This window comes from Dermacentor silvarum, chromosome 1, assembly GCF_013339745.2.
Source record: "Dermacentor silvarum isolate Dsil-2018 chromosome 1, BIME_Dsil_1.4, whole genome shotgun sequence".
Lineage (NCBI taxonomy): Eukaryota > Metazoa > Arthropoda > Arachnida > Ixodida > Ixodidae > Dermacentor > Dermacentor silvarum.
In genome coordinates, this window is record NC_051154.1 from 81,961,259 (window position 1) to 81,986,828 (window position 25,570).

The following is a 25,570-nucleotide window of genomic DNA, read 5'->3' on the forward strand; positions in this document are numbered from 1 at the left end:
ACACTTGTCTGTTTGCTATGCCCAAATCTGGTGCGGGGCCCCTTAATACACCTTGACATTATCACCTTTGTCTCTGCCACATCATGTTTTTCATCCATCACAGGGTACAAGTGAAGTATAAAGGACCTAACACATAATCTTAGCAGTTGTGAGTATAACTTTTTAGAATTATAGCCCTTGCTAGAAAACAATAAAGCCAAAAAACAATAAAGAGACAGAGCATAGGTTGACTACCAAGTTTGTAGCGAAAGTTATTTACATAATAATATGACATAATTATCCCCTTCAGGCACCAATTAATTCTGCCCATTAAAAATTTTTATTTCACCACATTTCTTGCTTCTCCAGAATCATGAAAAGCGTACAGCTGCAGGAAGGGTTGAGAATGCTCAATTCTTCAGTGCGTTTTGTCAAATTTACAGAATGTGGACTCTATGTGAGAACTTTCTACAGCAATGTCAGATATGAGATAATCATCTATTTCACGTCTAGCATACTTGGAAAGCACATATCCAGCCACTTGAAAAATATGGCCAATGTAAAACATTTACGTAAACAAGGATGAAAGTCAATCTACTACATGATGACATACTGACACTAAAAGCAAATACACGACCATCTACCTTACCCAACTCCTTTTTACTAAAATACTTTACATATATTCAAACTTGCAGCATAGGTCCCTCCAGAAGTGTTTAAACATGTAAGTGACATCTTACATGTAGCTGGCTAGCTTTAAAGGGAAACTTAAAGCTAGCTTAAAGGGAAATCCACCTAGCAGATTTCCGCTGAACTATTACGTCATACAGCTGGCTAGCTTGAAGGGGTTGTACAAATGGCCCAAGATATAAACCAAACCCAAAGCATGTGAAGAACACATGAACTGTACGGCAATATTATTACACGAAACATAGCTTGGCTGGCATCAGTCACTCTACAAAGGGCTGGAAGATGTTTGCAATGTAATGCACTGTGTTCACTGTGTATATAACTTGTATAATATCGCCATACAGTTCATGTGTTCTTCACTTGCTTTGGGTTCGGTTTATCTAGGGCCACCCTTATACTATACCAAAAAACAAAAGCCAGTACAGCATTAACTAAATTTGTATTGACTAACAACTAATAGAACGTTGTGTATATTGCGAATCTTAAAAGTGGGTTATGAGAGACGCAGTAATGGAGGACTCCATTAATAATAATAATAATTATTATTATTATTATTATTATGTTTATTTCCATCTTGAAATGAAAACGAAGACAAAGGAGCTGCAGAAAAAGCTGTCCTAAAGAGCTTGACAAAGCTGCAGCCCCCATTATCTAGGCAGCAGCAAAAACAACATACAGTACATCAAAGTTGCAAATTGCACATATTAAGTGAATGGCACAAACCACAGACTAAAAAAATGTAAAATATATATTTTCCCATACATTTCACTCAACTCCCGGTAACTACATTTAAGCAAGTTGAAATTCACACACTGATGTGTTTAGGAGAAAAGGCAGCGTATGATATTGTATACGCTCCATTCCAGAGTTTAGGTGAGATAAAGGCTCTGACCAATCTTTACTGTGTCGTGTAGTATTAATGACTTTGCTTTCTTATAGCTAAACGAAATTTCGTATATGATTTACACTATCTTGTATTTCCTGTTTATACACAAACAATATTTTACCAGTTATGTATTTTTATTACGCCTGTTTCGAGAAAGAAGTGCACACTCAGTGCTCTGTAGGGTACATTAAAAACATGTCACACATTTTTTTTTTGTAATGTGAATTCATTTTATGCAGGTCTGGGTCGCCGTACCCCACACTAAGTGACAGTAACTAAGGTGAGAATAGACCAGAGAGTTATACAATAATAATTTTATGGGGTTTGGAAGAAGAGACCAAATACGACCTACTAAACCGGTAACTTGAGACAGTTTTGTTACGAGATAGCTAGTGCAGTTTCCGCATGACATACTCGCCGAGAGCACAACACCCAAGGATTGAAAATTATCTACAATCTCTATCTCTAGCAAATTTAGTACAATACTACTTTGGTGTAGAATAGCTGGTTTGTTTTTTGGTCAAATTACAACTGCCTTATTTTATTTTTGTTTATTTGCATATAATTAGAATCAGACCATTTCTGAAGTGCTATCCCGTTGTCTGATTGCACTCTTCTACAAGCCGATCTAGGTCATGTCCTGAATAGAAAATGCTTGTATCATCAACGTAAATAATCATTTTAGCCACGGGGCTAACTTTTACAATGTCATGAAGGTATAGATTTAATAGTAACAGTCCTAATATGCTCCCTTGTGGGACACCTGATATTAGAAGCTTCATTTCAGAATTAACATTGTTTATATGAATGACCTGCATTCTGTAACCTAAATATGACTGTATTATTTGAGCAGCATGACCAATAATGCCATAGTGCCATAGTTTCTTTAGAAGCAATTTATGATTAAGTAAGTCAAAAGCCTTGGAAAATCTATGAGGATGCCCACAACAAATCCATATTTTCAAAATTGTGTTAGAATATATTCTTTTTGTTCAAGTAGCACTAGTTCAGTGGACTTGCTTTTACAGAATCGAAATTGATTCGGATTCAGCCTAATATACAAAAGTTTTTTAAAGGCTTCTGAAAAAATTGGAAGCACTGACACAGGTCAGTAATTTCCAAGGTCACTGCAGTCTCCCTTTTTATAAAGAACTGTGATTTCCACAACTTGTACGTTTACAAGAAATACTCCTGTACTTAAGCCGATACTAAATATATGTGTGAGGATTGGTGCTATTTCAGCGACATATTTCACAGGTCATTCTTGTATATTGTCAATGTCATGGCTACTGCTGTTATAGAAATTTTTAATTACAGATATTACTTCTCATGTTGTAACAAGCTATAAAAATGTATTTATTTCATTTTGAGTTTTCATATAATCGAACGCATCATATACCGACCAGCTAGAGACCACAGATGTAAAGAAATCAGTAAACACATTCGCTAGCTCTGTCCCAGATAAGGACACTTGCTACACTTAAGGATCTGTCCTGCAGATCCTTAAGTGTAGTATGCTATTAATCACGGTGTAGCAATACGTTTAAACCAGACCAGATAAGATCATGTCGGCCACTGCTAAGTTCCAGAAAGCTCGAGTAATAATCGGCTCGGCCCAATCGTAACTGTTCATTTAACTTATTGCAATACTGTTTAAAAGCTTTCAAGTCATCAATTGAGTGCCTTTTAAGAAATGTCCTAAATAACTTTTGTTTAGATTTGCTGTCGCAACGTTGGTGTAATACAGGGTTTACGAATTCTATGTTTGTCTACGTACTTTTGTAAGGAATATAATGTCATAACTCATCATAAGCCTTATTTGCATCATTTAGCCTATAAGTACTACCCCAATTGTTTTCTTTCAGTGCTCATCTAAAGGACTCAAGTGTGGTTTCAGTCATGCACTGGTACCTAATGTAAGTTTTTGAATTGTTGTAAGCATAGGCTTATCCGTGAAGCATAACACTGGGTGATGGTCACTGATCGAACAAGATATGGCACCAGCTTCCATTTTTAAGGGAAATTAATGAGTTAAAAATCTGAGCACCTCTGTGTCATAAAATAATTCTGATGATTTATGTGCTAAAACCACGAAATGATTATCAGGCACATGCATAGTGAGGGACTCCACATTCATTGCGACAAGCTGGGGTTCTTTAGCATGCACCCAATGCACAGTCTCCAAGCATTTGTGCATTTTGCCCACATCGAAATGCGGACGCCGCAATCAGGAACCGAACCCGTGACTCCGTGTTTAGAGCGCAACGCCATAGCCGCTAAGCCATCGCAGCGGGTGACCTCTGGTTCTTCACTCTTCGCCTAATGTATACACATGAAAGTCTCTGCATATTGCCCCCATCAGAATGAGGCCCGTTAATTCATACTCCGCAGCAGAATGCTATAGCCACTGAACCACTGCTGCAGATGGCGCGAGAGCATCCTCTTCATAGGGGGACTGTGTTGATTAGTACGCTAGCTCCACGTAGTTTTTCTACATTCAAATTTGATACTTGAAGCAAGTTCTGAGGAGAAAATTACACTTCAACTAGAAAAGTTCACTATTCGCACATCCCTGACAGTCACAGCCTTTCTTCTTCTGTTACTCACTTCAATATTTTTAAAGACCTCTCCTTACTCTTATTTAAATTCAAACATGCGCTCTTGTGCGCTCATTTGAAAGATTCGGACTTGCAATAGGAGTGCTTGTCCTTTGTTGTTACTTCTGGGCCATTTATCACAGTCACATTTGCTGACAATGGCCAGGAACGACTGACTAACCAATTGATTAATACATTTACCATTCAACATTGCACTATGGGCTATGAAGGAGACTTTTGTGAATAGTCCTAACTTTTACCGAATTATAACATGAATCAAAATCTTCACACGCGAGCGTTTTTCCACTTTACCCACACTAAAATATGACTGCCACCACCTGCAACACAAACTCATCACCTTGAGCTCAGCAGCAGAATACCTCAGCCACTGACTCACCATGCTGAGTAACGGTAGAACTAGCACAATCTTGATCTCTCCACCTTTGTCCTATCGGTTTGCCAATGCTTGTAATGGTTTCTGATAAGCAACTAGCCAACCAGAAAGTACTGCTGCTTTCAAAAACTTCAGCAGAATTTAATTCAAAAATGTCTACCGTAAAGTAATCTTTGTATTAGACATTGACACTTCACACACCTTTCACAGCTGTGATAAGAATTGTTTCAGGTCCCTTTAATATAGGACAGAGCTACACTGACACCAAATAAATATTTTTTTCAGCAGTCTTACATGCAATATTCACTCACCTCAAGCTCTTTTTCAACACTGAACTGCCGGACGCGTTCCTCAACTTGTGACCCTCGGCGACCATGGTTTTTCCGGCCCCTCGGAGGTGGCAGGGGCATGTCAGGCCTTTTAGGACTCCCACCAAAAGAGTGCTTTTTTTGAGGTAGTGGAGGTGGGACATCTTCATAGCAGTTATCCTCCACAAGAAGACATGGACTCGATTGTATGCGGCTGACACCCACTGGAGAAAGAGGTGGGCACTCGTTTGCTGTGATTGGACAGTCCGGGGAGTAATGCCTCCACTGTGGAGGCTGTGGAGTTTGGCCGATTGGAGGTGAAAAATACTCAGCACAGTGGTCTTGGCACATGAATCCACCACAATTGTCAGGTTCTTCCACTGCAGAGTATGATGGAAGTGAAAGGTCCCGCCTGCTGTTGTGGAGCTCTTCGAAGTATTCATTGCGTAGGATCAAGTACTTTGTGCCCTGTAAAATCACAAGAAAATACTTGTTCAAATTAGAGGATTTAACATGAAATAGCATTTGCTCTTTGGTTATTCAAACAAATTATGCAAAGGTATTTGTTTGTATTACACTTTTGGGAAATGTGAAACTGCCCCAAGAGTGTGCAATATAATGTTGCATCACATTCAAGACTATCGACAGTATCGAACATGTGGAATGCAGTTTCAAAGGCATATGAGGGCATTTAGCATGTGCCCAAGGCACTGCAAAATTTCCTTATTTCACAGCAAAATGCAAATGAACCCCGTATCAATGCATCCACTAAATTCTAATACTCAATATCATAAATATGAGAGAATGTTATCAAATAATAAATAACCGTTTCTGAGAAATGTGGTGATAACAAGTGCATACTACAGTGAATATCACAAGAAGCTCGTCTATGAATGACACTAACACCAGGTGATACTAATATGAAGGGGCCTTAAATCTGCAGATCAACAAGGGCATAAGCATTTTGAAGCCAATAATGTTGTCATTTCATAATCCAGACACCGTCGTTGTGCGGTGAAGTGCATGTCTTCTCGAGCAGGTGGCGCTAAGTAAGCTGCTGAGACCTACATGCTCGCATGATGTACTTTCGCCATGTATACATATATCTTGGTGGGATACTTAAGCAAAGCTAAATATGAAGTTTTGTCACTTCCGTTCCACATGACACCTTGTTTACTCTTCACTACTTTAACAGCTACTGCGTATTTGGCTGGGCCAAGCATGCCTCTTTGTCAGCGTCATCCTCCCCTCAACAACACCGCAGACATTTTTCAATACAGCCAGTACATATTGCTATAAAATATCACGACAGGTACAATACTTCCCACTTTCTTGAAGTAGTTATCCCGATAGTGACAAGCACTGAAACGACCTGAGCCATATGTAAACATTGATCAGCTATTAATAGGGCCAGCAAACTTAAAGATATGTTTGCCTTTGGTGAGTTGGGGCCCATTCACACTTGCGACTAGGCGAGGTCGCGCGACCAATTGCAACTGGCGACCAGAAAACTACTCAAGACGAACGAATGTTCACACTTAAGGCTCATTCACACCAGCGACTTGAGGAGGTCGCGCGACCATTTGCGACTCGCGAACAAAAAGCGACCGAAGGCGACTGATGTTCACACCGGCAAGCCCGGCTGAGCGCGACCTGCAAGTCGTAATCCCAGACATTCTCGTTCTTCAGCGAGAATTCTAGGGATCTACGCAGTTAGCGCGCACTTAGCTGGCACTGTGTAAATTGGTTTCGCGTTCCGGCAACAGCCATGGATTTTGATTCGAGCGAACAGGAAGATGTCGTCCCTGTGCTGATGTGCTTCGCCGGGGTGTCAGCTGTGGCAGCGCGGAAGCCTCCGAAGAAAATGCGACGCTCGTGGGTGCGCCCGTGCCTCCGCTCGCGTGAAGTGACCGGCCACGCAAGCCGCCTCCTGCCCGAACTTTGTGCACATGACAACGAGTATTATCGAGAGCAAGCTGTAATTTCTAGTTCGCATTGCGTGTTATTCGGTGCATAATATTAAAGCAAAGCTGTTCACCCGCTGTTCACCTTTGGGTGGCGTGCTCATCCAACGAACAGGCAGCTGGAAAAAGGGTTTGTGTTGTGCTTTCTTTTCCTGGTGTTTAGCTTCCAGCGAATGTACATTCGACACGTTGCTGCAAATGCTGCGTCCCAGAATCACAAGACAAGACACCAATTACCGGCCTGTAGCCTGCATATCGTGGCGCGGACATTGCATTTGGCGTGGACAACGACACACATCACTTTCGGCGCGGCGCTGATTGGTTGAGCAGCTTTGCGACCACGGTCGCGCGACTGAAAAATCGAGCAGTGAGCGACTGGCCCAAAATGGTCGCTTTTCGAGAAAAGCGACCATTTGCGACCAACTTGGTCGCGCGACCACTGTCAGTCGCCGGTGTGAATGAGCCTTTACAAATGCGACCGACGAGTCGCTAAACCGAAATGTATCACGATATGCTGTTCACGTCTGCTTGAAATGTCATCGCCGCGTAAAATAAGCGTCAGCGTATACGGATGTCCTGTTCCTTCGCATCTGATTGGTTCAGCTGTTCTGCGACTGCGGTCGCGCGACTGAAAAATCGAGCAGTGAGCGACTGGCCCGAAACGGTCACATTTCTAGAAAAGCGACCATTTGTGACTACTTGCGACTGGTCGCTTTGCAACCAACTTGGTCGCACGACCTCGCCTAGTCGCAAGTGTGAATGGGCCATTATGTGTATCGAATATGATGAGTATTGTGTTCTGTAATCCAAACAGCAAAATAAGGCATTAAAGATGTCCTAATGGGGGGGAATTTCAACAAAATTTATTTAATGATGTCAGTAACTATTATGCTCTTTTTTTTTTTCACAGACACTGAAGTAAAAAAAGAAAAAAAATGTTCTGCTTGCAACCGTCATGTCATAAGTGCAACACAATGGTTAACATTGCACAACACAACAACCCATGTTCACTGAGGTAAGAATACACATTATTCACACAATTAAAAAATTAAAGGTCCGAACTAAAATTCCCCTCAAGGAGTGGCATTCTTCAACAGGCACGACAATGCCTTTCAGTCATTGCCATATGATTCATCACTGAGCACAACGGGTTGAACACCAGGAATACGCGCTGTTTTACGGGATCGCAACTCTTCAATTAGCTACTACACTATCATAAGTGACTTAAGAACGCTCCCTTGCGGCTTTCCGGCGCTACGTACACCCATTCAACAACAGAAATCAATTGGGGGCGGGGAGCGCAGGTGCGAAATGTGTTTACATTCAACAGATGGACTTGTCTTAACAGTGTGCCACAGTGAAAAAAAGTCATAGAATAAATGACGCGCGCCATAAACGGTAAGCAGCAATTCGCGAAATGTGTCAACAGCTCACGTTATCGTTACTGTTGGCAGACGAAATCTGCCCGTAAAAGATTCATAGCACGACAGCACACCGTAGGTGCTCTAAGGTAGGGTAGCTCAGTTACGGCACAGATTTAACAAAACTCGAAGAGCCCACCTTAAAATAATTGCACTTAAAATGTCCCGTACGTGAGAGTTTCCTTCGAGACAGTAATTACGGTTAGGGGGTCAAGGAGAGAAAGACTGCTCCCCCATCACCGATTTCTCCAACAACTTCAAGCAAAACGTCATTCATTTACTCACATTTTCTTCTCTCACGCATGCTAACCTGTTGACGAAGTCCTTGAACTTCTGTCGGATGGTATCTACAAGAGAAAAAGATCGTATTACTTAAGAGTTGCAGAGATCGCCGGCAATGACAAGACGATGTAATATTGCACATCCTGATTGTTTGCCTACCATTAGCGTAATTAATTAAAGACTAAATCTAAACACTGTCAGAAGACACAGTCCACTACCAATATCAAATGAACATGCGATGGCAACACGGAAATAAGGCAGATAGACACGTCCGACAATGGCAGCAGCCGAAGTTTTCTTACCTTTGTGAACCGGATCGTTCAAGTAATGTCTGAAGTGTTTTACGAGTTCTGGGTTTGTAACTTTGCCTCCTTTGTCTATCAAGTACTGCTTTACAAGTTCAAAGTTAAATTCCTCTATGCTTGTCATTGTAAATTGAAGTGGCGCCTGTTCAGACACCTGTTAACAGCCCTCTCCAGCCCTCTCTGCCATGGGAGGCGACCAGAGGCGACCGCGTTTACCGTTGCTCGCGTGTTGCCAGACGCAGGCAAGAAAGTTTCGTCGTGACCAAGAAAAACAGGTTCTCCATGGCCAAATCTAGCCGAACAGCGTAGAAGCGTAGAGAAGAGAGTTGCGGTTTCGGTATCCGAGCGGGTGGCTGCATCGACGCAAGCCGATGTGCATATGGTTTGTCGCCCATCTACTTGTTAATTGCTGAGCTGCGGAATTGCGGAGTGTGAACTCAGGAGTTAGTTAGACAAGGGTTCTGAGCTTGGAAAGTTAGTTTACGTACATTACGTAGTTTACGTACATTAGTGTACATACACACGTGTGCGTGCGTGTGTGTGTGTGTGTGTGTGTGTGTGTGTGTGCGTGTGTGTGTGTGTGTGTGTGTGTGTGTGTGTGTGTGTGTGTGTGTGCGTGTGTGTGTGTGTGTGTGCGTGTGTGTGTGTGTGTGTGTGTGTGTGTGTGTGTGTGTGTGTGTGTGTGTGTGTGTGTGTGTGTGTGTGTGTGTGTGTGCGTGTGATTTTACGATTATACGCTTGTGATTTACTATATAAAGGATAAAGCATATGTTGGTAGTCTGTGTAGGGATCCGCCAGACTAAAAGGATGATGATGATGATGACGATTTATTGGCATCCCCTTTGAAACGGGGCGGGGACAAACCGTCGCCTAGCCTGCTTGAGTTACTCAGGTATGCTATCAATTCTTTTCCTTCTGGCATTCTTGTATATATATCTTTAATCTTCTCTATCTTCCTTGTAGATAGAGAAGCTGCCTATGCTTGCAATGGATCCGGTCGTATCAATCTCTTCCCCGCTTTCTTTCCACCAATACTCTCAACGTCTCTTGCTTATGTCGACTGCTGAGCGGTTGATGCTTCCGCCTACTTTTAAATCCGAGCGCCTCAGGAAGTTGTACGTTACGTACCGGTCTCGCTGGGTGAATGCCTTCGCATTCCATTAGGATGTGCTGAGTGGTCTCCGGCTTTTTGCTGCATCACACACATGTCTCATCTAATTGCGAATATTTGCACCACTTTGTTTTATCCATTGGCAACCAGCTCGAGCCTCAAATAGCAAAGCACTTCTCTTCGTGTTATCGTACAGATATTCCATTCTAATTAATTTGTTTTCTCATTCTTGTAAATCTCCATGGTGCTTTTCGTCTCCATTCTTTGCACCCAGTTCGCTGTCTCTGTTTCTCTCACGTTCTTTCTGATTACTCCAGGTTGTCTATTCAATTACCCTGTACTTGGTTGCCAACTTTCTCGACCTCTTCCTCCAGTCTGTGTCCACGCTATTTAGGTACAGATGTGCAATTTAGCCACCCATTTATTTTGATCCATGTTCCTGAGTCATTCTTTAAAACTAATTTTGCTCTGCGCTTCTCTGGCTTTAAACGAGGCCCAACCCATGTCCCTTAGCACTGCCTCATTTGTGATTTTGCCGTGGGCTCCCAAAGCCAACCGGCCCACCGATATTTGGTTAACTTCCAACTCCGACAATATATCCTATTTTAGAGACAGAATGGCATTTGTGAACGTCAGGGCTGGCACCACGACTCCTTTCCAGATTCCACGCACCACCTCATATTTATTGCGGCCCCAAAGTGCCGCATGTTTCATTATTGCTGCATGCCGTTTCCCCTTTATTTTCAGATTATCTTGGTGGGTGCTTGGGTAAGTCTTTCCTTCGTTTATGTTATAGTGTTCTAGAATAGGGGTAGTGGGCTCAGATGACGGCTCCGCTTGAAGCCCTTGATGTCGCCTCCGAGAGATGGCGCTACAAATATTTGCACCTGAAACGTTTTGCAGTCTTGCGCCTACGCTATGCGGGTTATTGCACTGCATAGTGTAAATAAGTTCTTGCTATCTGTATTACCGGAAAGGCGTCAATTCGCATTTTGTGCTATATATATATATAAAACTTTACCATTGTGACTGCGACGGCTCGGGAGGCGTTATCGATGACCTCGCGAGATGGCATGAATTTGGGCGCTGGTTCGCCACCAAAGTGAGCAGCTTGCGGTAGTTTGTAGCAGTTACTGTGACGATAATGCTCTAGTACACTGTAGTTTATGTATACGCCGAGGTATTTATATTGCTTGACTATGGGTGTGACTTGCTGTTGGATCGACACCACGTAGTTACGTACTCGTCTCTTCATCAAAGATCATAATTCCCGATTTCTCTGTGCTAAATTTAAGGCTTAGATTTGGCATTGCTTTCCCACACACATTGGCCAGTGTCTGTAAATCTCTTGCATTGTCCGCTAGTAGCACTATGTCATCCGCGTACACTAGTGCGGGGACCTTCTGTTGCACCATTTGTCCATTACGCGTGTATGATAAATCAAATCCTAATTGACTGTTTTCGAGTTGTCTTTCTATGCCCTCAACATAAAGCGTGAACAACAATGGAGACAGAGGGCATCCTTGCTTAAGTCCTTGGTGAAGTTCCACCACTTCATTACAATTTGGCACACGAGACTCCTAGCGCCCTCTCTCGTTGGGCGTCCGCTCGACCCCGCGCCATAGTGGCTTTCTTGCTGATGTACGACCAAAATCTTGAGCACTTACTTGCTGGTGCTACAGTCAAATGCTGATAAGTTTCGAATAAGCACATAGCCTCTGAATAATGCCACAGCGGATCGCCTTATTGTAGTAACGGAATGGCATTAGCGAGGTTTAGATTAAGGGACGTAAGCCGCACCCAAGCGTTGGGGGACGCTAACTGCCAGGAGTACAAAAGAACCCCAAAGGAGCACAAAAGATCGCGAAAGGCCCACACTGGAGTTTGCGTTCCCCAACGCTTGGGGGAACGCAAACTCGCTAAAACTCGCTACTCGAACACAAGCGTCGTGTCATTTAGTGTCATTCCGTGTTCGTGTCTTTCTGTGGCGCCTTGTCGAAGAGATGAACCCTTACCAACTCTCCCAATTGTCAGTTCAACTTAATTTCAGTATTCTCGCGTGGTTGACCACTTGCCCTGAAACCTTTAAACTTCCCCTGCTAACGGATGCTATCAATTAGGTACGTTCCAAGCTTAGTCAGCACTCAAGAAACCTGGCTTATTGAGCTATACGTGAAAACATCCGTTGCTTCCGTAGACAATACAGTAAACTATGGCTTTGTTCTAACAACAGTAAAACTAAATTTCTCGCTCAGTCTGGTACGGCAAAGTAGCTCTTGCAAAGTCCGGGTAGAAGTACGGATTTCTTCAGGCGCACGAGTACAATTATACTGCACCACACAGAAACACAGCAAGAGCAAGAACATTACCGAGCAACAAGTTCCGCGCAGCTTGGTCGGTCGGGAGGATGATAAACTCTGCTGCCTTCTAGCGGCTCGAACACGACGAAATAACCAGTGTCGAACTACTATAAACGTTTGGCACATTTTCAGAGCGAATACCTCTAAACTAGTGCTGATCTCATAATTACTAAGAAACAGACACACCTTTAGCTCGGACTAGCTTCAAGCGCGCAAATATATATAAAAAAATTTGGTTGTAGGATTGGACGTCCCGAATCTGCATAGTTGACTATGAGGGGAGGGCTCCAGAATCATTTTGACCACCTTGGGTTATTAAACGTGCAGATAAATCATGGTGCTCGAGTGTTTTTGCATGCCATCGTAATGCGGTCGCCGCCGCTGGGAGTTGAATCCGCGACCTCGAGCTCAGCAGCACAATGCTAAAGCTGCTGAGCCACCGCTGCGGGTTTCAATCGTGCAGTTGCAATATGTGCACTAAAGTAACAACTGGGTTAATTAATAAGTTCTGTTGACTGGGTAACTGCATTATGTAATGTCCGTCGCTTGAAGTAATCCAGCTGAACAATATCTGGGGAGTGGGGGGGGGAGGTGTTCTCTAAGAGTCCACCTAGTCCATGGACTGTCCCCTTCGGCTGTCGCCATGGGCTCAGGCCTCACGAGCGCCAAGGAGACTGGCTGGCACCTTCGCGCTCGTGAGGGATGAGCCAATGGCGAAAACCGAAGTGGACAGTCCACTAGGTGCACTCTTACAGAATAGCCCCCCTGCTCCAGGCAACTTAAAAAATATATATAAATCTGCTAGATATATATATATATATAAAAGCATAAGTAGTTTCATCCACACGTCCCCACAATGCACAAGTCCGGGTATTTGACGCGCTCGGAGTCAATAAACAAACAATAGAGTTGAAGAGACGCTTTAAGCTGGCATACTTAACTGAGCGTTTACTTATGCACGTTAGCCGAAAGAAAGACAACATATAAGGTAGGGAGCTCAATTCATAAATATAAGAGAATAGAAGTCAGTTTACGACTCCTCGCGTCCTTTAAGATGAGTCCCTGTACCTGCAAGTCATCCTTACAGTGCAAAAAAAAAAAAAAAAGTTACACAATGCAGTGCACTGGAGCGTGTAGTCACGGTGAGAAAACGGAGGCAATGGGGAACAAAAATAAAATTTTAGTGGCGCTAACTGAATAACACATCATATTAGAGGGTACTCTTGCGAAGAAGTGTCAAAGTAGGTTAAACGTCGACGAACTTTATCATCAACTACAACAAAAAAAAAGAAAAGAAAAAAAAAAAACTCGACACAATGTCGGTGCAGCAAACAAAGAAGCAAAAAGCGTGGAAACGCAGTAAGTGAATCGTCCGAACAAGACATCGATTATGCGTTACCGCACCGCGTCGTGAATACTATATACATAAGCCGGAAAGGAAGATGCGTTATTGGATTACTAGAAAAAAACTCTTTTTCCCATAAGAGAAGGGCGCTTGAACATTTTTGACTGATACATAACAAACACCGCTCGCCACCGAAGTGTTGTCTCTCTTAATGGCATGCACACGTACTGCTATGGACGTGGTAGCATTCTGTTTTATTTGTAATACATCAGAAAACGTATTTCGGACACTTAGAAACTTCAAGCCTGAGCCTCGGAAGCATTCCATCTATAGTGTCGTCTTGGCTGTTATCCACGTTGTATTTGTAATGTGTTGCAATAAATAAATTAAAATTAAATTATAAAGTATTACGTGCCTAAACAACGATATGATTGTGAGGCACGCCGTAGTGGCGGACTCCGGATTAATTTCGACCTCCTGAGTTTCATTAACGTGCTCTCAATGCATGGAACACGGGCGTTTTGGCATTTCGCCCCCATAGAAATGCGATCCCGCGGCAACCTCGGGCTAAGCATCGCAGCGCCATAGCCACTACGCCACCATGGTGGGTGCGGCCCAATAAATGGCCCCATGCGTCTGTAGATAATGGTTGCATATCATGCCTCTAAGCCACGAGTGAAGGTCAGGCAAAAAACAGCAATACACTTCACCCAAATGATTTTTCGAAGAAATTTAATTGCTATAGATCTATATGTATACATACAAGAAGCTTTGCTTACCCGCATTCGGGACAAAATAGAAAAAAAAAAAGAAAAAGATACATGTCTGAAATATAATTCAAAACGCATACGATATGAAACCTCCTTGCCTCCGGGGCCAGATATTAATGGTTGGATGTTATTCGAATACAATGCTATACTATACTTGCAGTATAGCATAGCTGTCTGGAACGTACACTGTAATACACGGGACATGTTCGCCTTCCCTATCCAAATCCACGTTTACTTTTGGGAGGGACCCTCGGAGAGCGACGGCAGGGCTATCCAGAGTGCACCTTCGTTTACTCAGCACAAACGGTGAGGTCGTGTGACTGACGGAATAAATAGGAGCCTATAATACTGGGACGGGACGTGTTTTCTCAGCATTTAGAGCAGCCTTTTGTTGTGCATTGTTGTCCTCACATCCAGGTTCATTCTCTTTTGCAGAATATATATCACTGTATTCACATTCATATTCAAGAGTACCACTGCCTTTGTCTCTCGCTCTCATTTTTGATGCGATTAACAATTTTTGTTAACTTCACCCAGTTTGCGGCACGTTTGTTTGTATTTAACCTATTTCACGCCAACTTGGCTCACTGGGTGGTCCATGGCCTAATGGGCAGAGCATCGCAGGTTGCCGTGCTGAAGGAACCGGGTTCGCAACCAACCATCGGACATGTTTTAATGCGACTTGCATTCTTTGGCAACTCCACCCAGTTTGCGGTAGGTATGTTTGTCTGTATCTAACCTCTTTCACACCTACACATTGGGTAAAGGGGCACCGGGTATGGGCGACTGGCTATGTCCCGCCCTTCAAAGAACCTATTTCACGCAAACCTGCAGGTCACTGGGTATGCGCCGCTCTTTAATGACAAAACAAAATCCTTTGAAATCTCTCCTTTGCTGGGCGCAATCGAACCCGCGTCACATATATTGAGACAACCTTGACTGAATTTCGCAGACGCGCCATGCGCAGACATTGCGGCGGCACCGCTAGATGGCGCCGCGTGTCCAGAGGGAATAGGGTGCCTCGATGCCAGCGCCGCCGTTCAGGGTGGTGCCAACCTTTGACCGCCCCCGCGCCGCCGCTTTCTCGCTGCGACGCCATATTGTGTCACAGCGAGCCGTTGCGATTGCTTGGTGCCGGTGCTGAGTTCGAGGCACAGTGCGCGCGGATGCTTCGCGGACGCTTCTACTTGCTGGACAGTGTTCAGCCGCATGACTGACAAGCTATCAAGTGCATCGTGTCGACATGACGGGCTGTTGTGTTCCCAAGTGCGCCGGGTCGACGCGTAAAGGACTGCGTTGTTTTCGCTTCCCCCGGGACCCAGAGCGATGGAAGAGATGGGAAGCCCAAGTAAAGCACGATCACTGGAAGGCAACGGATAACTCCTGCATTTGCGAGGTAAGTGTCAAGAATGTTTAGACTACCGCACCGTGTTTTTCATTTAAATAAGAAAGTATTCTCTGATCCTCGCTCACGTACCTACGTTCGCTCACGAACTGAGTAAGCACTGCACCGATGCTGTCTGAGTAGCGTATGGTTTGCGAGCGCGCGTCGCATAGGCTTTTTTCGTTTTGATGGGCGCAGTCTGTACCCTTATTTTAAGGACTGACGAAGATGCTTAGCCGCGAAATAGTCTTACATTAGCTACGAATCGTCACGTAATTAAGCCACCTATTTTCCTTTTTCACGGGAAGCACACATCGTGTGTGTCTCTTGTTTTTTTTTTTCGGTACTGGTTATTTGGGACTAAAGAACGCAGTGCTTCGTCTGGGGAGAGCGGCTGTTTTGTACGTGGTAAGCGAAACATTGTGATTTTCTCTGATTTCTCAGGAGATATCTTGCGGACCTCAGGGTGTTACGTTACATAGCTGATTTTTTAGACTTGTACATATTTGTAGCGTGGTGATCGTAAGCCGATGGTCATTCGTGCTCATTCCCGATCGTAGTGGGTACTGTGACGGTCTTTAAATGCCTGTGCACGGTATGCCCAGGTGTAGTAGAGTTAAGGGGCATCATGGGACCAAAATGTTTCGGCGCTTTCTGGCATGGTGTCTGTTGTAGCCTGTGTATTTCTTCGAAACGTGTGAAGCGAGGTAATACAGCATTGCTTCTGCTAAAATTTATTTTTAAGCACTGTAATGGGTTCTCTGTATTTACAAGGCAACTTTTCATATCAATAATCACTTTTGTTGTTTTACCTGTACTTAGAAACACTTTGAAGAGGACCAGTACGAGGGAAATCGACAGGATGGGCGCCGTCTGTTAAAGTCAACAGCCCTACATCATCATGGACTATATTTTCGAAGTGAAAAACATTGCTAATGTGTATTTGACTGTCTTAGTTTCATTTACGGTTTTTGTACGTGATATGTATGCAGTGTTGTTTATTTTTTCAATGTAGTTATCAGTGTTCTAATGGTTATTTATGAAATGTTCTGTACTCGCCATCGATGTGTTTGGCTGATGCGACGTATTCGATGGTAGCTGATGTATGTATTCTGGCTGGATATCTGGCTGGATATCTTGATTAATATTACCCGCGGTTGCGTTTTCTTGTTTGCATTCTTGTTTTCGATTTATATTGTGTGTAATAAGGTTGATGTACTCACTTGAACCCCCCCCCCCACCTCCCCCCCCCCATGTAATGAATAAATAAAAAAAAACTCTCTCTATCCCGAATTGTGTGTCGAGCCTACCTTGCGAATTAATTTTTTTATCTCGTCTTTCAACATAACCTTCAGGCGCCACACAGTACATATAATTTTTCATGTACATATCTCTTTCATGATTGATTGTACTAGACATTATAAGTAAATGTATTTTGTGCATCGTTTGATTTCTTGTGTGTACTACGCAAGATTGACACAGACAAGTTACGTTACATTTTTCTCTACAGCACTAACTAAACATTATTTTCACATCGCAGTTATTTTTACACGAGCTTAATCCTGTCAGCACACAGTTTTGTGGGCAAAAAAAGCAAAATTGCGCGTAGATATCGTCAAATAATTGCAACGAACGCGAAGAGCACGCGCAACGCAAGGGAAACTAACCGCCGTGCGCGAGTGGCTGGCTACGGTAAAGGAGGCGTGACGTGTAAACCAAAATACAACAGCGAAAAAGAAAAACGTCCACACACAGGGGGTCGCAAACCTTATATACCAAGCATCGAAGCGCAAAAAAAAAATAGTGCGTATTTCAAACATACACACGGCATATTAAATGTAAATTGAATTAGGCAACTTGGCGCATGTTCCCGGCGCCATACATTTACGTCTTGGACCTTCGATGAGTTAACGGCTATTGGTTATAAAGATATGCAGATGGGACACCGATAAAAAAAATCCTCATCAAGGCAAAGCACTTGGAAGCGCGCCGCGAGTAACACTTTATGAACGCAAGCGTAGCTGAGTCTCAGCTCGTGTGACACAATATGGCGGCGCCAGCGGGGTTGTCTCCACCCTGGACGGCGGCGCTGGGCATCGAGGCACCCTAAGAGGGAAGCGCGAGAGGGGAGTACACGCAGGTACTCCGGGTCCGCAAGGCCGTCTCGCAGCTCCTCGCCCGCGGACAAGGCTGCACAACCAGGTGGGCCTTGCAACTCTTCGATGCAGCAGCCACCTCACGCCTGCGGTACGCCCTCCCACTGGTGGCGCTACCACCACCCCGCCTGAATAAGCTGGAGCTGCAACACCGGGCAGCAGTTCGGCTCCGCCTAGGTTTTCCGCGCAACTCGCAGGTCGCTGCCACCCTGGCCGAGGCTGGAGCGTGGCCCTTGCCGCTGCTGCTCCTACAGCAGGGCCTGCGGCACATCGACCGACTCCACCATGCTGCAGACGGCGGTGGCCTGCTGACCCGCTTGCGCTCACGGCCTTCCTCGCAGATGGGGCGGCTGTGCTGCCTGTACGAGGAGGGTGATCGGGAACCCCCCACCCAACACAGTGCAGCTGCCCCCACCCCAGAGACCTCCTATCGCCATCACCACGGAGCTACCAGGCATCACCAAGCGGCGATCACCGACATGCGCATTGCAGCAGACGGCGGCCTCACTCCTCCACGAGGACCTTGAGGGCCACCTGCAAGTGTTCGTCGATGGCTCCGTGGTCCCCGACACAGGCTCGTCGACGGCAGCGTGCATCATACCTGCCCTGCAGAAGAGTAGGCAGTGTCGCCTTCCAGCCCATGCGAGCTCCACAGCAGCGGAGGTAGCAGGCCTCCACCTTGCTGTCGACCTGCTCACAGAGGAACCCCCAGAGACTCCAGCAGCAATCTTCTGCGACACCAAGGCAGCCCTCCTGAGCCTGCAGAGGCCGGAGAGGGCGAGCCTGGGGGTCGCTCTCCTCTCAACGCGACTGGCGGCACTACAGGATGCAGGTTGCCCGGTGTCCCTGCACTGGATCCCTGCTCATGTAGGCATCCCGGGCAACGAGGAGGCTGATGCCCTAGCCAAGAGTGCCCACCACGGTGACGTCCCCTTGAGTACGGCAGTCACAGCCGCGGACTTCACGAGGCTCCGGCTTCAGCGGCACCTCCAGGTGTCCCATCCTGACAAGCGCGTGTCCTTGGGACACCCCCCACGGCAGCTACCGCAACGCGGCCTTGCACGGAGGGAGAGTTCGCTGCTACTCCAGGCTGAGAATCGGCTGTTGCTGGACAGCCGCACGACGCCACCGGCTTGGCCTCATCGCCTCACCTGCCTGCGCCTCCTGTGGTGAGCCAGAGACACTGGAGCACCTCCTGCTGGCCTGCCCGGCACACAACCAACCCCGTGGACTGCTCCTGCAGGAGTTTCGCCGCCTTGGACTTCCCACCACACGACAGGAGGACATCCTCTTCCCCCGTCGAAACCACCTCCCGGCCCTGCTCAGCGTAGTTGAGTACCTGGACTCGTCAGGGCTCTCAACAACTCTCTAACACCGCCAGCACACATGGATGACCTTGCGGCCATCCATGGGTGCTGGCTCCTTTCTTCGCAGGCCCTCCGGCCCTGCCCCACCACCCAGCCTTGGACTGGCTGACCACACCAGGCCAGACGCCAGCTGTCAAGGCCCTACCCTCCGGATGGCGTGACCCCGTTCCTGCCCGCCGGTCTGCTTCGCCCCTGCCATGGCGACACCAACACCTTCCTTTATACCCCCCTTTCCTCCCACTCTCCCCTCCCCGTTGGCGCTGAGCCGTGCTCCCTCAAGGGCTGCAGAAGATAGCGCCAACCTTTCCTTTCCAAATGAACCACTTAGTAGTAGTCACACATGACGCATTTCGGCGGAGGCAATACGGTGCGGTGCCTCATCGCTTCAATGCTAATCACATTAACGTCGGCAGTCATCTTGAGATGGTTTCTAACAGAATATTTTCTGACACTGCTAATTCCTAACGTGTTACACTATACGGGCCTCGAAATAAATTATGAAAATAACAGGTAGACAGCATGAAACGTTAGTATCCAATTTTCTTTCAGGAACCCATGGTGCAACTGTTCTTTTAGTCTCCCGGAACTCAAAAATGCCCTGTAGAACCGAATGTTGACGGATGCATCTGAAGCCACAAGAGTGGCAGTGGGGAAATTGCGAATACTGATAAGGCGAGGGAATATGCGGACTGATAGTGAAACGGCTTGCCGTGACAGTGGCGTGGTACGATGGTATGCAGTGTTACTTGGTGCTGTCGAATGTATAAACTCGGGGGGACCTGCTTTTCATTTTGAAAGGGACAAAAAATGTGCGCAGACTGCCTCTGTAAGCTCTCCATTACAATACCACGTGGTTAGTAAGTACAAGTCGATGTGCTGTTTTACGCATTCCTGGAGTTTTACGTGCCAAAACCAGTTCTGATTATGAGGCACACGCGCTGTTTTACAAGCTATGTTCAATAAGTTGGTACCTTGGTAAACTAGAGCCCAATTCACAAAGATTTTCCTTCGTAAGTTGCTTGCCATTGACCGACTGCCTTCGTAATATTTCCGACATAACGATTGACTGCCATTTGCTTTTACGAAGAGTTTTAGCGTAGTAACTGTTTTTTGTGAATACAGGTCCTATTCTTTAGTGCAAGAAACCCCAAACCTAGAACAGCAGTTGCGCTTGCTATAATGAATGGTGACCTTAAATTTATTCCTGATGCATTCTTCTTCTTCTTCTTCTTCTTCTTCTTCTTCTCCTTCTTCTTCTTCTTCTTCTTCTTCTTCTTATTATTATTATTATTATTATTATTATTATTATTATTATTATTGCTGCTGCTGCTGCTGCTGCTGCTGCTGCTGCTGCTGCTACTACTACTACTACTACTACTACTACTACTACTACTACTACTACTACTACTACTTCTACTTCTACTACTACTACTACTACTTCTACTTCTACTACTACTACTACTACTACTACTACTACTACTACTACTACTACTAGATGCGAGCACTTTTTTTAGATGCGAAGCAGCTTATGGCGGGGGCTTTGTCCGTCTCTCCTTCCGTCTCGCGGCGTCCCACACCCCCACGGCGCATGCGCGTCACCTCCCCCTCCCTCTCTTCTGTGTGTCCGTAAAGTCATGGTACACCTATGACCGGTCACAGGAAAGCAACAAAACAAGATAGAAATGTGAAATCTTCATCAAATAAAAGGAAAGCTCTCCTTGTCAACAGTGAACAGTCCTGTGCGGTACAGTGAATATTTTCGGGACCAATAACACGACACCACCTGTAATGTGTGGCAAAAGTGCGAAGTGTATCGCTCTCGTAGCCGGAGCATGCCAACTGCTGTGCACTACAATTACGGACTCATCGAAGGCAAGCGCCGTCGAACGCACTGTCAACGTATAGACATGTTCCAGCGACGAGTGCGGGATTCCCACTTTTGCGACGCTGCACAATCTGACAAACATATTGCGCACTTCAGAAACTTACAGTGGCAACAGTCGTTTTCAGGTGATTTCGGATGCGCAGGAGAAGTCGTGCTACTTCTTTGTGAAAATATGGTGGTGAGAACCTGCAGCTGTGTGCTCTGCCCGTACACGCATAGCCTAACATTTACAGTAAGCTGCCATAAGCGAGAACAATAGCCTAAACAAATTAAATAAAAAGAAAGAAAACGGTAGGAGACCTCCAATACCAAAGAATCCATTATACCCGTAGAGATGCATTAAGCCATGCCATCGACACCGACAGCACAAGCGCAGAAGATATCTCTTTCGCAAGGTACCAAAGGTCGGCACAAACGATGCCAAATAAAGTCATTTTCACGCTCCTTAACACGTTGTTACACTTCCTAACCTTCCCCCCCCCCCCCCTTTTTTTTTACCTTAAGCAAGTTCCAGTAAGAAAATACCTTAAGTTGAGGTTTCTTGAGAATCGCTGAATACAATTAGGTTATGCTGTATATGTATTTTTAAAGACAATTTGCTTTACAATAAGTCGTACGGCTGGCCAGCTAGCCTACCATAACACGCATCTGTATACGGTATAATTAGGGCTGTTCATTGTCGGGTAAGACCCGATTTTACCCGATTTTTACACCACGAACATGTTTCAGGAGAATCGGGTTAAGCCCGATTACTCCCCGAATTCCTAAACCACATAGCAACCTTTTTCTTACTTTTTTCTTTTTAACGCTGCGCGGAGTTTGCGGTGCACACGCGCTAGCTACCCTGCCTCGGGACAACGGAGTTTGTTGGCTTAAGTGAACTCCAGTGACCTATACACTACATTTCACAAGCTGCGTGCAGCACTGTGGACGCTACACGGCTCTCAACCAACCACCCAACGAATTCGCCTAACTCTGAGTTAGTAACCCAACGTGTCACCGTGTTGTGTCTAGCTAGTGGAAGTTGTGATGTCGAGAGAACTTTCTCTCAGCTGAGATACGTTCAAAGATCGGACAGGTCTCGGATGGAGACCGACATGTTGCGCATGCAGATGATAATGTATGTTAACAAGGCTGTGTAAAAAATTTATGACCAGCGTTTCGTGAATAAAATGTTTAATTTCCTAGAAGTTATCAATGCTTTTTACTGTCATCATTACTTATTAATTTCCAAACAAACGCCGAACTTGGGAGTATTTGCTAGAAAACCCTGATGTCCCTTCGATTACCAGCTTGAAACAGATCCCTAGTTTTAAGGCGTCAGCGTTGAGGAACTCGTGATACCCTCCGATAAAAAGAAAAAGGAAAAAAAAAAGAAGAAACGAAAAACAAAACAACAACGAATGTATTGTATTACCCTTTGTAAATTTAACCCGAAAAAACCCGAATGTCGGAATAGTTTCACAAAAAAAAAACTCGATTTATCCCCGATTATCAGCTTGAAAAATAGCACCCGATTTTTACCCCCCCCCCCCCCCCCCCAAATTTACAAAAACAGAATATAAAACCCGAGAACGAACCCTAAGGTATAAGTTGATTCTACTCTTATAAAAGCAGCAATTTTAAAGAGCCGGTTGCGGTAATGCGGTGTTATTTTCACCATTGGATTTCAGACTTCTAACGCAGTGCGAGTAAAGAATTATACATCAGGAGGCTTGCTCGAGTAGGCGGGGCGATCTAGGGGCGACTGCGGGCCAGTACCTCGGCCGCCGGACGACGTCATCAAAAGCGGAAAGTCAGGCGTGGAGATAAAGGTGGCTTAAAATATACGTTAAGTGGGGAAACTAACGCACTCTTTCATGTGCTGAGTAGACTGGATTGCTTTCAAAGAGAAATACACTGATACTTGCCACCTCGCGAACGGGGACTGCCCTCCGAGACACACCGGGGAAGCAGGCGACGCCACCATCTCCCGCGTGCGTCGCCAGGTGTGGGCGGCAAGTCCTGCATCGTATCTGTAAAGAGCGCGGCGGGTTTACAACGGGCACACACCACACTGACGCAGGGTATTGTTGGAGAAACAGCAACAGCAGCGCTGTCCCGTCAAAATACACAAGTCGACAGAAAACAGTAAACATATAGCCACCGGTTCGGGCGGAATAAATAAATAAATAAATAAATAAATAAATAAATAAATAAATAAATAAATAAATAAATAAATAAATAAATAAATAAATAAATAAATAAATAAATCAGTAGACAGTAGTGTTATTGCTGACAAACCTTTTCGCACGCAGAAAAGGTCCATCGTTCATAAAGCACTTCGTAAGCTACAGCGCTTCGCAAGATGAGGCGCCGGCCAATCGTATAATAGCGGGCGTACTATTCGTGAAGTCGACTGTCCAGTTGCAAACTATTTTACAAGCGAGCTTAGTGAGTTCCGCCCACAGTTGCTAACACCAGGTGCTAGTCATTCGTGACATGCATGCAGTGAAGAATACTCACACTAACGCGGCAAGCCGACTTAAAGAACACGGTGTAAAATTCACAGAGCGCTTCGTTCGTAAGAAGTGTGACCTTCGCTAATCATATGTTCGCTATATAACATGTGTCGGACGCATTTTGTTACAAACCGCTTTTGCGTACCGACTGCTTCGTGAATACGGGCTGTGAATATTTACGAATGCCGCCCACTTCGCGTAGAGACATAACTCAATCTGTTAGCGTCTGGTGTAGCATAGCTTTTACGTAGGAAAATGTAATTCCTGATGACCTAACGTCATTGATAAAGGTCTATTCACAAAAATGTTCTTACTCTAAAACTGTTTATAAGAAGCTGCCAGCCAATCAAGATGTCGGACATTTTTTTTTTATATTTCATTTATTAATACTGTCAGCCCCACAGGGGCTATTACAGGGATGGCAAAAAACAAAGGCGCTGAAACTGCATCATCATCAGCCTATATTTATGTCCACTGCAGGACGAAGGCCTCTCCCTGTGATCTCCAATTACCCCTGTCCTGCGCTAGCTGTTTCCCACTTGCGCCTGGAAATTTCCTAACTTTGTCATCCCACCTAGTTTTCTGCCGTCCTCGATTGCGCTTCCCTTCTCTTGGTATCCATTCTGTAACTCTAATGGTCCACCGGTTATCCATCTACGCATTACATGGCCTGCCCAGCTCCATTTTTTTCTCTTAATGTCAATTAGAATATGGGCTATCTCTATTTGCTCTCTGATCCACACCACGCTCTTCCTGTCTCTTAAAGTTACGCCTAACATTTTTCGTTCCATCGCTCTTTGTGCGGTCCTTAACTTGTTCTCGAGCTTCTTTGTTAACCTCCAAGTTCCTGCCCCATATGTTAGCACCAGTAGAATGCAATGATTGTACACTTTTCTCTTCAACGACAGTGGTAATCTCCAAGTCGGGATTTGGTAATGCCTGCCGTATGCACTCCAGCCCAATTTTAATCATCTATAAATTTCTTTCTCATGATCAGGGTCCACTGTGAGTAATTGACCTAGATAAACGCACTCCTTTACAGATTCTAGAGGCTGACTGGCGATCCTGAATTCTTGTACCCTTGCCAGGCCATTGAACATTATCTTTGTCTTCTGCATATTAATCTTCAACCCCACTCTTACACTTTCTCGGTTAAGGACTTCAATCATTTGTTGTAATTCGCTGAATAGGACAATGTCATCTGCAAACTGGAGGTTGCTGAGATATTCGCCGTTGATCCTCACTCCTAAGCCTTCCCAGTCTAAGAGCTTGAATACTTCTTCTAAGCATGCAGTGAATAGCATTGGAGAGATTGTATTTCCTTGCCTGACCCCTTTCTTCATAGGTAACTTTCTACTTTTCTTGTGGAGAGTCAAGGTAGCTGTGGAATCGTTGTAGACATTTGCCAAGGCATTTACGTATGCCTCCTATACTCCTTGATTACACAATGCCTCTACGACTGCTGGTATATCTACTGAATCAAATGCCTTTTCATAATCTATGAAAGCCATATAGAGAGGCTCACTGTACTCCGCAGATTTCTCGGTTACCTAATGATGACATGGATTAGATCCATCGTAGAATATCCCTTCCTGAAGCTAGCATGTTCCCTTTGTTGACTGAAGTTATGTGTTTCCCTGATTCGATAGGAAATTATCTTGCTGAATATTTTATACACTGCAGTACTGAAAGCAAGCTAATGGGTCTATAATTGTTAAACCCTTTAACGTCTCCCTTCTTATGGATTAGTATAATGTTGCCGTTCTTCCAGCTTTTCTCTCTTCTTTCTGGGGTTACGTGCCAAAACCAGTTCTAATCATGAGGCACGCCGTAGTGGAGGGCTCCGGATTAATTCTGGCCATCTG

At 44.9% G+C, this 25,570-nt stretch overlaps 1 protein-coding gene across 1 annotated transcript in view; it reads right to left on the reverse strand.

Moving 5' to 3' along the window:
• The window catches only part of LOC119431631 (uncharacterized), a 62,021-nt gene extending 52,984 nt beyond the window's left edge, over positions 1-9,037 (reverse strand). Inside the window, exons 1-3 of the mRNA XM_049665017.1 lie at positions 8,824-9,037; positions 8,525-8,586; positions 4,858-5,322 (exon numbers count right to left, since the gene is read on the reverse strand). Coding sequence (XP_049520974.1) covers positions 4,858-5,322; positions 8,525-8,586; positions 8,824-8,950 — 654 coding nt within the window. The 5' untranslated portion in view covers positions 8,951-9,037. The remainder of the gene's footprint in view (positions 1-4,857; positions 5,323-8,524; positions 8,587-8,823) is intronic.
• Positions 9,038-25,570: the final 16,533 nt, after the last annotated feature.